The 15,003-nt window shown below is 51.6% G+C and overlaps 1 protein-coding gene across 6 annotated transcripts in view; it reads left to right on the top strand.

Annotated features, from left to right (window-relative positions):
• The window catches only part of ZNF185 (zinc finger protein 185 with LIM domain), a 74,781-nt gene that overhangs the window by 23,211 nt on the left and 36,567 nt on the right, over window positions 1-15,003 (top strand). For 3 of the 6 annotated variants that reach the window (XM_061136138.1, XM_061136137.1, XM_061136143.1), the window contains 6 exons: window positions 695-781; window positions 1,474-1,557; window positions 1,798-1,839; window positions 3,110-3,193; window positions 10,284-10,370; window positions 13,525-13,629. In XM_061136138.1, the coding sequence (XP_060992121.1) occupies window positions 695-781; window positions 1,474-1,557; window positions 1,798-1,839; window positions 3,110-3,193; window positions 10,284-10,370; window positions 13,525-13,629 (489 nt within the window). The remainder of the gene's footprint in view (window positions 1-694; window positions 782-1,473; window positions 1,558-1,797; window positions 1,840-3,109; window positions 3,194-10,283; window positions 10,371-13,524; window positions 13,630-15,003) is intronic. The other 3 variants (XM_061136139.1, XM_061136140.1, XM_061136141.1) reach the window with 3 other exon arrangements.

Raw genomic sequence — 15,003 nt, forward strand, 5'->3', positions numbered from 1 at the left:
TGGACCCCACCAGAGGATGGCGAGCCCCAGAAAGTTGGACAGTGTGCACCTTGTACTTCTGATCTCAGGCAAAGTAGGGGCTGTAGGAAGCTTGTGGAAGGAGCTGGTGGGTCTGGAGAAAGCATCTTGGGTCATGGCCCTGACTGTTTCCTGGACTGGGCCAGGCTGGCCTAGCACCTGATGAGTCCAAGCGTGCTGCTGGCCCTGGCAGCCTGTCAGCTAAGGGCACTTTGTAACTAAATGCGGGTTGCTTCTTGTATGTCAATCTTTGGGGTCCCCCTTGGAGCTCCCCATGTGGCTGCACGCAAGGCCCCCTCCTGTGGACCCAGCAGCGCGGGGTCTGGACAGATGTGGATTGTGCCTGCATTCCCAGGAACCCAACATCTTTATCTTGCTTGTCCCCTGTCACCATCATCCACTGACATGGAGCAACTAGGGAATCTCTCTGGAGAAGGGGTTGAGGCTTGAACTGGGTCTTGGGGGACAGTAAGGGTGGGAACAGGGAGAGATAGCAAGTCTAGCTTTCCAAGAGGAAAGAGTGGCTTGGACAGAGTCCAGGGGCAGCCAGGGCAACACATGCTATTGTTCTTGTAAGTTAGGAGGCGAAGCTGCAGAGGGCATGACAGGGAATGGTGTGAGGGTGGTCGATGGAGGAGGGGCCATGACTGGCAGCATCTTCAATCCTCCACCCCAGGGCCCCCTACAATATCAGGCGCAGCTCAGCATCAAGAGCTGCTGAAGAGGAGGAGGTGCGCTTCTCTTCTGATGAGCAGAAACGGAGGTAACGGTGCCTGCTGGGTGTCCCACGGACAGGGCAGGGCCCAAGTCTTCACCGCCTGGGGAGACAGGGATTGTGCATGACATGTGGAGCATCTGTCTTGTCTATTGGCGGAGGGTGAGCGCCAGCAACAGGGAGCATTCCTGGAATCCCTGAACCACCCACTCAGTGCTGGGCCTGCCCAGGGACTCCCTCTTAGGAACTTTCTATGAGGGCAGAACCAAGGTAATGAGGAATTTCTCTATCATTTTGTTCAAAAGGGTCCTGAGCAAATTGGACTGAAGTAGGCAGTGCCTGGTACCCAGGGACAAGCCACCTGCATGAGGCTGGGGATAGGACCAGGCTCTAGAGGGGCCCATGCCCCTTGTCCCAAAGTGAGGGCTGGGTGCTTGGGCACAGCTAGGCCCCAACCTCAGCCTGACCCCCAGTGCCAACATCTGCTGGCCTGTCCTTGACGTAGGAAACGCACCGAAGGCCCCCATGCTGAAGGCTCAACAGATGGGCAATGCTAAGGGCAGAGTCAACAGTAGCAGAGGGAAGAGCTAAGAGCTCCAGGGCCAGGCTGCCAGGCATTGATTTCCCACTGTGCAGCCCGCCAAGTGTGGGCTCTCGGGCAGGTCACTAAAGCTTTCTTCTGCTTCCTGAGTAGCTGCCCTGCCTCATCCATTAGCTGCCCCCTCTCTGTGCCACCCCAGGTCCGAGGCTGCCAGCAGTGTGGTGAGGAAGACAGCTCCCCGGGAGCACTCCTACGTCCTGTCAGCGGCCAAGAAGAATGCCGGGTGAGCAGCTCAGCAGGGGACCCAGCAGGGCCACCCAACCTGCTCCATACTCTGGGCCAGGTCCTTTCCCCTCAGGGCTCTGCTCTTCCTCTGCCTGTGACAGTAGGTTGACAGGGACCCCATGTGTACTTTCTGGAAACCTGAGAGGTCTGGCTGCTGCCATCAGGGCAGTCAGGGTGCTGGGGATGATGTCACATGTGTGTGGCTTCTGCGAACACGTCGCCTTTCTGCCTTCTTCAGCAGCCCAGCCCAGGAGACACTGGCCCCATTCATTGCCAAGAGGTAAGTGTGGGCAAAGGGAGGGAAGCTCTTGTACTCATAGGGGTGGAGTGTGTGGAGAGTGGGTGCAGGGGGGATGGAGTTGCTGCCCCTGAGCAGAAGGAGTTGTGCAGAGTTGGCGGCTTCTGTTTGGAAGCCAAGGAAGCCCATGGTTGGCCATGGTGGCACAGAAGACCCTGGCAAGCAACGCTGCATAGGCAGGAGCTTGGCTCAGAGAACATGGCTGGTGATGAGAAACTTCCATTTGCCAGTGGCCAATAGGACCAGTTCCCTGACCCAAGATGGAGCTGTAGTATTTCTTGGAAACACTGGGGTTTTGTACTGGGGTTTTGCGCACTGGCCTCTGGGGTTTTGCAGCAAGAGTAGGTACCAGGGAAGAAAGCAGTTGTTCCTTTGCACTCCTTCCCACCCTACCAGGGGTTGGCTGGACAGTGCCTTGGCAGGAGGGGTAATTGAGAGCCCCTGCCTGACCAGGCCCTTGGGAATGACCATGACATTGGAGATGGGTCCTAAAGGCTGAACAAGAGCCAGTGGGCCGTGATCAGGACATCAGGATGCTGCCGCTGAGTGACTGGACAGGACATCTTCTGGGAGAGGAGAGTACTTGGGGAGGACAGGGAAAAAAAAACTTCTGGAAAGCTGAATATTAGGGCTATTCTGTTGGATAGAGAGGGAAAACATCTATGACAAGCTGAGGACTGAAAAACAAAGGGAACTTGGCATGCCAAGTGTTCCAGGCAGAGGACCCAGCTGTGCAGAGACTCAGAGGTGGGAAGACCAAAAATGCAGACCAGAATACAGCCAGCATGATCTTGGAGACAAGTTCTCACTAAGAGTCAGTTTGTAGTATTTTGTCATGGAAGCCTCAGGAACCTCATAGAGCCGCCCCAGGCCTTTCTCCCAGCTTCTGGTGTTGCTGGCAGTCCTTGCCTTATAGACACATCACTCCTACCTCTGCCTCCACTGTCACAATACCTTCTTTTCTCTGCGTGTCTGTGTCCAAGTTTCCCTTGTATAAGGACACCAGTTGTTGTATTTAGGGCTCACCCTACCCCAGTATGACCTCACTGTAACTTGATGACAAATTGATTGCAAAGACTATTTCCAAATAAGATCATGTTGCCAGGCTCCAGGCAGACAGAATTTTGGCGGGACACTATTCAACCCCGTGTCCTGTCCTTATCCCAAGCTAGAGTCACTCAGCCACCAACATGACTGAAAGAAAGCATATCGTTCAGGCCCCAAGTGCATTTGTTTCTCTTCTTGCCCAAAGGGTTGACGTGGTGGATGAGGATGGGTCTTCTGAGAAAAGCCAGGACCCACGTGCTCTGACAAGATTCCCTGCTGGCTCGAGCAGGTAATCAATTGCTTACCTCTGCCCATGGTTGGAGACTGCCAGGTCACCTCCCTACAGGGCCTCAGGGTCAGTGTCCCCATGCGCCTAGTGACAGGATGGGACACTGAAATCAGTAAGGGCCTGTCTGGCTCAATGTCCTGAGGTTGAAAAGGGCAAAACAGCCTGGTCTTCTGGGAGAGAGTGCTTCAGTCTTGTCTTTCTGGTGCTTATCTGTGTCAACTTAAACCTTGCCTCACTGAGCACTGTAGTGGCCAACTGTGGGATGTGAGATGGTCTGCGGCCAGGGTACGTGTTCAAGGCTTTCCTGTAAGTTGGTCAAGTTCACCCTGCCAACGCTGTCCTCTGCTTCCTTTGCCAGTGCAGACAGGGGCAGAGCCAAAGTGTCACGGGCCACTTGGGTGGAGCTCATGCTGAACCCAGGTGGGTGCCAGGAACTGGCTCTGGCCCATGAGCCCATGAGATGGGAGGCTCTGGCAGTGGGGTGACAGGGCAGGGGCAGTCTGAGCGCGGGTGATCTCACTCCAGGCAGGGCTCTGATTTGCCCTGATTTCTGAGCCCCAGAGTGTTGGGCAGATAATGGTGCTCTCTTTTGTCTGCAGGCAAAAGGCAATCAATACCTCTTTGTACTCTGAGCTGAATCATGCTAAGTCCTGTGAGAACGCCACTGCCCCTGGGGCTGTTACGGGTCTCATAATGCCACTGCATGTCCACACACCGCTCTTTGACTCAAGTCCCTCAACCATTTGTATGTGACCTTGGTCCTTGGGGCCACCTCTTCTGTGCCAGGAGAGAGATAGGATAACCTGCTACAGCCCAGACTGGTTGAGGAGAAGGAAAACTGCAGGAGTTCAAGGCCAGCCACAGGTCACAGCCAGAGCAACAGGAAAATTTAAGAGCTCTTCACGAGGTAGCATTGATGGGACATGGTGACTAATGGAATACAGGGGCTTAGTATGCCAGCATTGCTGGAACAAAGGGTCACAAACTGGTTGACAAAAATAGCCAAATGTATTGTCTCCCAGTTCTGGAGGCTGGAAGTTTGAAATCAAGATGTCAGCAGGGTTGATTTCTACTAAGACCTCTCTATTTGGTGTATAAATGGCTGTCTTCTCCCTGAATTTCTTCACAAGGTCTTCCTCAGTGTGTCTGTGTCCTGACCTCCTCTTCTTATAAGGACATTAGTCATATTAGATTAGGAGCCACCCTACTCCAATATGACTTCATCTTAATTATATCTGAAACATCCTTATTCCAAATAAGCTCACATTCTGAGGTACTGGGGATTAGGATGTAAATATATAAATTTTGGAGGGGACAAAATTTACCGAAAACAAAGTACATTTCTGAAAAGTGAAAGTGAAAGTCTCTCAGTCATGTCCGACTCTTGTGACCCCATGGACTATACAGTCCATGGAATTCTCCAGGCCAGCATACTGGAGTGGAAAGCCATTCTCTTCTCCAGGATCCTCAACCCAGAGATCTCCTTAATTTCTGTTTTGGAAAAAACAAAAAGCAATTAATGTTGGTTTTACATGCTTTCTTAAAGCACAGAGGAGGAGAACTAGGTTGTGCTATCAATTGAGAGGCATTTTAACATTTATTCCAGAAAACTCCTTTGGCTGTTTACTGCCCACCACCTGGCTGTCACAGCAAAGTGGCTGTCTGTCTTGGTCGGGCCACCATAACCAAGGCCCCACCATAAGTATGCAATAGTGGTTTGTCAGGAAGGCTCTTCCATTAGTGTTTGCAAACCACAAGGTAGCTTCCCCATGAACTGCTGGCTGGTCCCAGGCAGCCTTCCTGTCTGACGCTACCCCCATGAGGCCCTGCAGTGACTCAAGGGGTCACCATCAGCCCCTCCATGCCCAGCTCCTGCCTGCCTCAGTTCAGTTCAGTCCCTCAGTAGAGTCCAACTCTTTGCGACCCCATGAACCACAGCACGCCAGGCCTCCCTGTCCATCACCAACTCCTGGAGTTCACCCAAACCCATGTCCATCGAGTTGGTGATGTCATCCAACCATCTCATCCTCTGTCATCCCCTTCTCCTCCTGCCCTTAATCTTTCCCAGCATCAGGGTCTTTACAAATGAGTCAGCTCTTTGCATCAGGTGGCCAAAGTATTGGAGTTTCAGCTTCAACATCAGTCCTTCCAATGAATACCCAGGGCTGATCTCCTTTAGGATGGACTGGTTGGATCTCCTTGAAGTTCAAGGGACTCTCAAGACTCTTCTCCAACACCACAGTTCAAAAGCATCAATTCTTCAGTGCTCAGCTTTCTTTATAGTCCAACTCTCACATCCATATGTGACCACTGGAAAAACCATAGCCTTGACTACACGGACCTTTTTTGGCAAAGTAATGTCTGCTTTTTAATATGCTGTCTAAGTTGGTCATAACTTTCGTTCCAAGGAGTAAGCGTCTTTTAATTTCATGGCTGCAACCACAATCTGCAGTGATTTTGGAGCCCAGAAAAATAAAGTCAGCCACTGTTTCCACTGTTTCCCCATCTATTTGCCATGAAGTGATGGGACCGGATGCCATGATCTTAGTTTTCTGAATGTTGAGCTTTAAGCCAACTTTTTCACTATCCTCTTTCACTTTCATCAAGAGGCTCTTTAGTTCTTCACTTTCTGCCATAAGGGTGGTGTCATCTGCATATCTGAAGTTATTGATATTTCTCCCGGCATTCTTGATTCCAGCTTGTGCTTCTTCCAGCCCAGCGTTTCTCATGAGGACTCTGCATATAAGTTCAATAAGCAGGGTGACAATATACAGCCTAGACATACTCCTTTTCCTATTTGGAACCAGTCTGTTGTTCCATGTCCAGTTCTAACTGTTGCTTCCTGACCTGCATATAGGTTTCTCAAGAGGCAGGTCAGGTGGTCTGGTATTCCCATCTCTTGAAGGATTTTCCACAGTTTCCTGTGATCCACACAGTCAAAGGTTTTGGCATAGTCAATAAAGCAGAAATGGATGTTTTCCTGGAACTCTCTTGCTTTTTTGATGATCCAGCGGATGTTGGCAATTTGATCTCTGGTTCCTCTGCCTTTGCTAAAACCAGCTTGAACATCTGGAAGTTCGTGGTTCACGTATTGCTGAAGCCTCGCTTGGAGAATTTTGAGCATTACTTTACTAGCATGTGAGATCAGTGCAATTGTGCGGTAGTTTGAGCATTTTTTGGCATTGCCTTTCTTTGGGATTGGAGTGAAAACTGACCTTTTCCAGTCCTGTGGCCACTGCTGTTTTCCAAATTTGCATATTGAGTGCAACACTTTCACAGCGTCATCTTTCAGGATTTGCAATAGCTCAACTGAAATTCCATCATCTCCACTAGCTTTGTTCATAGTGATACTTCCTAAGGCCCACTTGACTTCACATTCCAGAATGTCTGGCTCTAGGTGAGTGATCACACCATCATGATTATCTGGGTCATGAATATCTTTTTTGTACAGTTCTTCTGTGTATTCTTGACACCTCTTCTTAATATCTTCTGCTTCTGTTAGATCCCTACCATTTCTGTCCTTTATTGAGCCCATTTTTGCATGAAATGTTCCCTTGGTATCTCTAATCTTCTTGAAGAGATCTCTAGTCTTTCCCATTCTATTGTTTTCCTCTATTTCTTTGCATTGATCACTGAGGAAGGCTTTCTTATCTCTCCTTGCTATTCTTTGAAACTCTGCATTCAAATGGGCATATCTTTCCTTTTCTCCTTTGCTTTTCACTTTTCCTCTTTTCTCAGCTATTTGTAAGGCCTCCTCAGACAGCCATTTTGCCTTTTTGCATTTCTTTTTCCTGGGGATGGTCTTGATTCCTGTCTCCTGTGCAATGTCACGAACCTCCATCCATAGTTCATCAGGCACTCTATCTACCAGATCTAGTCCCTTAAATCTATTTCTGATTTCCACTGTATAGTCATAAGGGATTTGATTTAGGTCATACCTGAATGGTCTAGTGGTTTTCTCCACTTTCTTCAATTTAAGTTTGTATTTGGCAATAAGGAGTTCATGATCTGAGCCACAGTCAGCTCCCAGTCTTGTTTTTGCTGACTGCATAGTTATCTATAGTTATCTGCCTGCCTCGTTATCTAGAATTCCAGGCCTAGTTGTATCCCTGAAGGAGCTCAGACCACTGGGGAACAGGGATTGAACCAAAATAACTGATTTGTGGCCAACTAGGAGGGGCACCCCCGTCTCAGGCGCCAAACCCTACAGGGGAACAGAAAGAGTGCCACAGCAGGATGCCCCATCCTGCTCTGGACTCCTGACCTGCCTGGGTGCCCCAAAGGCCCCTCAGTACCAAGTGTCCAAATCTGAGCTCCCATCTCCACCATCTCCTCCATCCCTTTCCCTCCCCACCTCAACAGCCCACTTGCGGCAGTGGCCCTGCCTCCATGCACCATGTGACCTAGTTTCTGGGGCTCATCTCATTTCCCCCCTCTTGATGTGAAGGATAACTCCTGCCCACCTTCCAAAGTGCACTCACTCGGATACTCCCTCTCAGAGACGCCAGCCTGTGTGAGAGCCCCAGGCCTGGCTGCTGCCCCCATCACAGCACCGCTCAAGCTTTCTTGCCTCTCTGCTTTACCTGTCAGAAGTGCCTTGGTGCTGGTACGGTTGGGTGCTTATTGAGCTGCAGAAAGAAAGAAAGTGAAGTTGCTCAGTCATGTCCGACTCTTTGCAACCCCATGGACTGTAGCCCGCCAGACTCCTCTTTCCATGGAATTCTCCAGGCAAGAGTAAGGGAGTGGGTTGCCATTTCTGTCTCCAAGGGATCTTCCTGACCCAGGGATCGAACCCGGCTCTCCTGCACTATAGGCAGACGCTTTACTGTCTGAGCCACCAGGGAAGTCCATCATCAAATGAAAAGGCCAATATTGCCCCCTGTTGGTGTCAGAGGGAAATGCCACCATGGTCAGCCGAGAAGGAGCTCCTCTGTCCTCCCTCCTTGACTTCTCTCCCTCTTTTAGCTGGATGAGTCCTTTGGCACAGGCCACTTGCATTCCCACCTGCAGCTGTGGCTTCACTGGATAAGAGCTTCTGGCCTCCAGCAGCTCTCAACCTGGCTGACCACTTCAGATTGAACTAGAGCTGTGGGTGGTTGAGGGTCTGGAGAGGGGCGAGGCTGCTGGCTGCAGAGGAGGAGAGGCTTGGAAGACCCCTGTGTGAATTTGCTGGGGCTTCCATGAAAGGGTTCCAGAAACTGGGTGGATTAAACAACAGAAATGCATGCTTTCAGAGTTCTAGAGGCCAGAAGTCCTGAATCAAGGAAGGTGTCAGTGGGGCTGTGTGCTCCTCCAAAGGCTCTGGAGTAGAGTATGTTCCAGGCCTTTCTCTCAGTTTCAGTCCTTGGCACCTCTTAGAGTGTAGATGCATCACTCCAACCTCTGTTTCTGCCATCATATGGCTGTCTTCCCTCTGTGTGTTTGTCCCCTTTCTATAATGCACCCTCTCTACTCCAGTACAATCTCATCGTAAATGTTTACCTCTGCAAAGACCCTATTTCCAAATAAGGTCACATTCACAGATGCCTGGGGCTTCAGCACATCTTTTAGGAGGGACACAATGCCACCCATAGCAGGATCCATGGGGGCTGAGCCTTTAAGTCAAAATTGCTCAGGAGGCAAGCATTAAGGGAGAGGCACCAGCTGGGACAGCGCTTGGTTCCTATTTCCTGTCTGACAGAACTAGAAATGCCAGGGAGAAGGTACGCTTTACTTACCTGTGACATCCCCAAGTGGAATGTGTCCCTGCTCCCTGGCACAAAGGAGCAACAGGCTGTCTTCATGGTCATCATGAATGGAGATGGGCTAGATCAGAGCTACCCATGTGCACCAGGCCCCCTCTGGGCTTTCTTGTGTAGAGAAGCCCTGTCCACCGCAGCCCTTCCATTTCCTCTCATCATCTAAGTGTCCAGAAGGGAAAGAGATGAGCAGCTCACTGACCTGCCCTCCCGGGGCTCCCTGTCTCCATCCTGCCCCCCACGCACCTCTCCTCCTCCTGGGACCCCCGAGTGTCCTTTCTGACATGCCTGATCATGTCAAGGCCCCACCCCCACCTCAAGCACATCTTGTGGACTTTCTTTGCCACAGTCGATCTGGCCTCTGTCTTTAAGAGCCCTGCCAGCCTCTTCCTCCTCCCACTGTCTCCCTTCAGTGAGTTTGGGCTCAGCTACTCCTCCATGGAACTTTCCAGGTGCCTTTGGGGCTTGATTTGGGCATGGCCCTACAGGTTACTTGTGTCAGCGCCCATGCCACTTGGCCCTCATCCTGTTCCCTGCTGGGCCAGGGCTTCACCAGGGGAGGCCTGGGACTCACCCCTACCTGTACCCCAGTGGCCAGGGACAACCAAAAGAAGGAGTGAGTGGCTGTAATGTGGACCTGATAGCTGTGGTTTGGAGTGAAGGAGAACCCCACAAAGCCAACGTTCTAGATTCTCTTCAGCCCTAACCATCAGCACAGACAGATCCTCCTGGGTGTCAGGCCCTGCAGTGGGGACACAAAATCCAGTGGTATTGGAGGGCTGTGTGCAGTCATTCTCAACCAGGCTCTGAGCAAGGGAACGCTCAAAGGGACTTTCTGAGGGCTGAGAATGTCTGATCCTGCCCGGGTTCCAGCTCATGGGCACCTGCTCTCTGACCTTCAAGCCCTGAGTCTCCCCTTTCACTGGCTGTCACTCCAGATTCAGTGTGTAGGTTTCCTGGGGATCTTGCTCACCATGTGTTCCCATCAGCCCATGAACTCACAAATTGCCACTTTGGATGCTGCAGTGCGGCCACAGACAGGGCTCACCTCCGTACCCAGAAGGCCCCTCACTGTGTCTGAAGGAAGCTGGGATCAAGAACACGAGACTGATAAGAGGTCCCTTGGTCCCCTTCCTCTGGCACATGGAGGTCAGTGGCCTAAGCTCAGCTGAGGCACCAAGAAGACTCAAGTCCAAGGAGGAGACAAGAGAAAAAAAGGGAGGGGCAAGGTCTGGGTGTCCCACTGCACTAGCCAGGAGGCTCCTGAGAGAGGACACCATGGGACCCCTAGCACAGATGGGGAAGGGGAGGCCTTTCTTACCAGCAACTCTCTACCTCTCCTTTGGCTGCAGTGCAAGAGGCGAGGAGACTGTCCACCTGCAGATCGCAACACCCGGGGCAGGACTCCACCTGGTGGCCCCACACCTGGAAGAAATGAGGTACACACGATTGTAGAGATGGGAGCAGCAGGGCCAGGCTGCAAGTGATGAGGTCTGCGGGCTGGTTGGTGGGAGAAATGAGCAACCTGGATTCTTTGCCCCATCCCATTTCACTCCAGAACTCCTGGGAGCAAGCACTTGGTTCTATGGGGGAACAGATGCAGCCCTGGGGACCCCCTGTCTGGAGTTGCTGACTGTCTGCTTGGTGGGGGGAGGCACAGACACAAGTGAGGTCAGGCCTGAGATGCCAACCTAGCCATGTGCCAGGAGCCCCTGGAAGTGATGGCTCACCCTGCTGGGCCCTGAGGATGGGAGCAGCCAACTGTACTGGGTGGGGATCTGGGCTTTGTGGAGCCCCGCCCTACCCAGGCCACTAAGGCCGTTGTGTGTGACTGGGGCCACCAGGAATGGGGCGGGGTCACTGGATCAGCCTCGACAGTTCAGGAGTAGGGGCGGTTCAGGGAGATGCACAACCAGCAGGGAGCACAGTGGACTCAGGCTTACTCCCAAGGTAGGGGGCAGACAGGTAACATGCAGGCAGGGCTTGGGGGATGGGGGGATGGGTCCAGCAAAGCTGAGGTGGGAGCAATTGGAAATCTGAGCAGGGAGGGGAGACCCGTGGAGGGAGGGAGACTTCTGTGCTTCTCTGTAGCACTCTGACTCCTGCTCATTTAGCTACTCACCTGCCTCCATGCCAGCACCTGGGAGGCTGCAGGGAAGCAGACAGAGTGGGATCCCACCTCATGAGGCCAAAGTCTGGGGAGGGAGGCCAGAATGGACACCCAGGCTAATCCTTGGGGCAGTGGGAGCTCCAAGCAAGGGCCTCTCACCCGCATGGTGGTGGGGGTGGTTAAGGAAGGCTTCCTGGAAGAACTGACATCTAAAATGACTCCTGATGGATCTGTGGATCCCTTGACTCTCTTCCTTGGCTCCTCCCTGTCTACACCGCAGGCCCAGTCAGGCACTGAGTCCTGTCCATTCTGTTTTAGAGATATTTCTGTCCCTACTCGCTTCCCTGGGGCCAGGCCTCCTCTATCACTCACCCCATCCCAGGATCTTCATATTTCTACTTGGGTGCCATTTCTAAAGGGCAGCAGTAGTTCTCTGCCAGGCCTGGCAAAAACCCCTGCAATACCCCCTTCCTTTTAGGCTCTACAGCCTGAACTCTACCTTGCCTGATGGGGCCCAACCACCCCCTCCTGGCTCCCCTTATATACACTCCTCCCTGGACCTTGCCCTCCAGCCTTCCCCAGCCCCACTTGGCTGTGCAGGCTGTAGGCTCTGCCGGGGATGCCCTTGCCATTTGCATTGTCCAGTCTCAGCCAGGATGTCTCCCATCTGCTGCACCTCCTTCATCTGTGTGTCTTTCTGTGAAGGGCTTTCCATACTGAGCTCACACAGAGAGTCTTCCACACAGAGTCATGATTGTCCACACACGGCTGGCCCTGCCCCAAGAACCCCAAGTTCCTGGAGAGCCCAGAGCCTGTGCCAGAACAGGACCACAGTAGCATTTATTGCTGGAATAATTGAGAATTACCCAGTGTGACAATGTCTTTAATATGGCAACACTGGAAGCTGCTTCACTGGTTTCCTTAAGGTGACAAGTACCTGGGAAACAAGGGCAAAGTGACCCTGAAAGACACAGGAGGAAGCTGGGCTCTCTGAGGAAGGTCTGCGCTGTGTGCCCCATAGGCCTCTGGCATTTTGTCTGGAAGTAACAAAGCTATAACAGCCCATTGAGATCCCCTGGAGTGCCCCCTCCAACTTTCCAACAGAAAGTCAAGTTGGAGAAAAGGAAGAAAGAGGGAAACTCTTAATAGAATTCACTAAGCCCTGCCTTGCCCCAAAGAGCCAAGCCCATGTCCCCATGCAGGATGTAGATGCAATCACTGTGTCCATCTTACAGATGAGAAAACTGAGACCCTGAATGGTTCAGTAACTGCTAAGTCCCATGGCCAAGAGCAGGAAGATCCATAATTCCCACCTAGCCTGCCTGACTCCCACCCCACACTTTTTGCTCCATAACTCACTACAGTAGTGGGGGCTAGGGGTAGAGGGCAGGGAGGGATGCTATACTTAGTACTTTACAAATTACTATTTATGATGACCTTACCAAGAGGCCTTTTACAGTTTGTGGTTGAGCTTTGGGAGAGAGGTCAGGGCTCAAGAGATTTCCATGTTCTATGTAGAAGGATGAGAGTAGAAATAATGGGGTTCAAGTTTGATGTTTACGTGGGGTACAGTGTCAAGGGGCTCGAGGAGAGAGGAGCTGGCAAACTGAGCACAGATCATATTGTGGAGGTGGTGGCTGCCTAGTCATTCCCCTGGAGGCAGCTGGGGAGGTTGGTCAGTTCTGGCCATGTTGAGGGTAAGCTTCCTGAGGGTCAGCCCAGGAAGTAGTGAGTATATGGAGAAGTGGGAAAAGGCAGATGTCATTGGCTTCAGAATGACAGTTGACACCATGGGAGCAAAGGAGGTGACCAAGATCAGTGGCAAAGCATGCAAATGGTGAAGAATGCCAGGAACACCAACATTTAAGGGGCAGAAGAGGAGAAATAGATGGAAGAGATATGGAAGGTGTGGCAAGGCAAGCAGGAAGCGGTGACACAGAGTCATGAAGGATGGATGGGGGAGAAAAGGTGGGAGTTACCCACTGGGTCAGTGTTCCTGAATGGTCACAATGACGGGAGTGTTTCTGTTGGGGTTGGCACCATGAGACTCCCTGATGACCTCAGAGAGAATACAGGGAGTTTGAATCAAGAAGGTAGGATCAATTTTTACCCCATAGAAGATTATAGTCCAAAACTCTGAAGAAGCCAGACTGCTTGGGTTCAAATCTCGGCTCTTCCCCTTGTTACTTGTGGAACTTGGGACAAGTCACTCCAGGCCCTCTGTGCCTCAGTTTGCTCATTTGGAAAGTGGGCATGGATAAGAACAGTGACCATGCTGTGGGGCTGATGTGAAGAGCTAATGCATGCAGAGTCATGAGAATGGGGTCTGACTGTCAATCAATAGTAGTTGTTAGTAGATCCTGATAATTAGCCAATCCTGCAACATCAGGATTTAAGCTCTTTGGAGAAAATTAGCATTTGGGGATGAGGTAGCTGTCCCCACTTAAGTGTGGGTGCTTAACTTCTGTTTCTTTCCACTTTAGGTCTTCCTCAGGTTCCAAAGACAAAGAGGTCCCTCACCCCGGAGAGCCCAAGAGAAGCTTGACTAGTGAAGGAGCCTTCAGGAGCCCTGATGCAGACTCTGAAAGGTAACTTGGTGCAGGGACCAGAGCCCATGTGGCCCCCCATCCAAGGTCAGTGGATGGAGCTGGGACCAGGGCTATTCCATTCCTCACTGTGTCCGCAGTGTCTGGGGTGCAGGTCCTCAATGAATATCTGTTGAAAGAATAATGAAGGAATGCATAAGGCCTGGAGAAGGGTAGGCCTCTGCCAAGATCCCTCAGGGGGCCACTTGGACAAAACTCTAGAGGAAGACAAAACTGTAGGCCAGGCCACCCCAACCCCAGCCCTCGGCCCAACCTCATTGTGCCTTTACTCCATGGAAAGCAACCCTGTGGACAGCCATGGCAAGCAAGGCCCTGAGCTGGAGGTTTAGGGAAGTCAGTGATCAAAGGATGTATGGGCCCTTGCAGAGCATCTCACAGGGACTTCCAGGATGGCCTGTGGACAAAGGGAGATGTGGAAGGGGTGCAGGGGTGGGAGGCAGAATGATAGCAGGGAATGACGAGTCCAGAGGGGCTGGTTGTGCCCAACATCATGCAACCATCCAACTCACGTCTCCCTGAAGCCCAACCAGGGGAGCCTGGGTGTGGTGGGCAGGGGCTGAGAGTTGGGCACGTCCTCAGTGAGAAGCTGGTAGCTAGTAACGGAGAAGAGCCTACAGGCTTGTCCACCTGCTATTGCCTTCTCATTGTGGAACCTCAGCCCAGGGCTCTGTGGTTTATTAGTGGCCCCAACCATTTTGTCCTTTGTTCTGTTGGTCATGCCCCCGCCCACCTCCCATTGTGCCCACTTGCTCTGTTTCTTGGCTCCACTCTTGCTCCCAGCCCATCAATTTTGGGATGAAAGCTAAAATAGTGCTGGTATCATCTTGGCTTCTGTTGAAGCAGTACAGAGTGGCAACTGAAGGCCTGGGCTTCTGGTCCTCGAGGACTGCTCTCAGGATGCCTGAAAGTGAAAGTCACTCAGTCGTGTCTGACTCTTTGCGATCCCATGGACTATATAGTCCATGGAATTCTCCAGGCCAGAATACTGGAGTGGGTATCCTTTCCCTTCTCCAGGGAATCTTCCCAACCCAGGAATCGAACCCAGGTCTCCTGTATTGCAGGTAGATTCTTGACCAGCTGAGCCACAAGGGAAGCACATTAAATTAATTTATGTTAATTTAAGTAAAATTAAATTAAAGCCCATTTTTCCAGTGGTCATGTATGGAGTGTTGGACTATATGAGAGTTGGACTATAAAGAAAGCTGAGCGCTGAAGAATTGATGGTTTTGAACTGTGGTGTTGGGGAAAACTCTTGTTTTCTTTGGAAAACAAAGAAAGTCCTTTGGACTGCAAGGAGATCCAACCAGCCCATCCTAAAGGAGATTAGTCCTGAGTATTCATTGGAGGGACTGATGT

Source organism: Dama dama, chromosome X (assembly GCF_033118175.1).
Source record: "Dama dama isolate Ldn47 chromosome X, ASM3311817v1, whole genome shotgun sequence".
Lineage (NCBI taxonomy): Eukaryota > Metazoa > Chordata > Mammalia > Artiodactyla > Cervidae > Dama > Dama dama.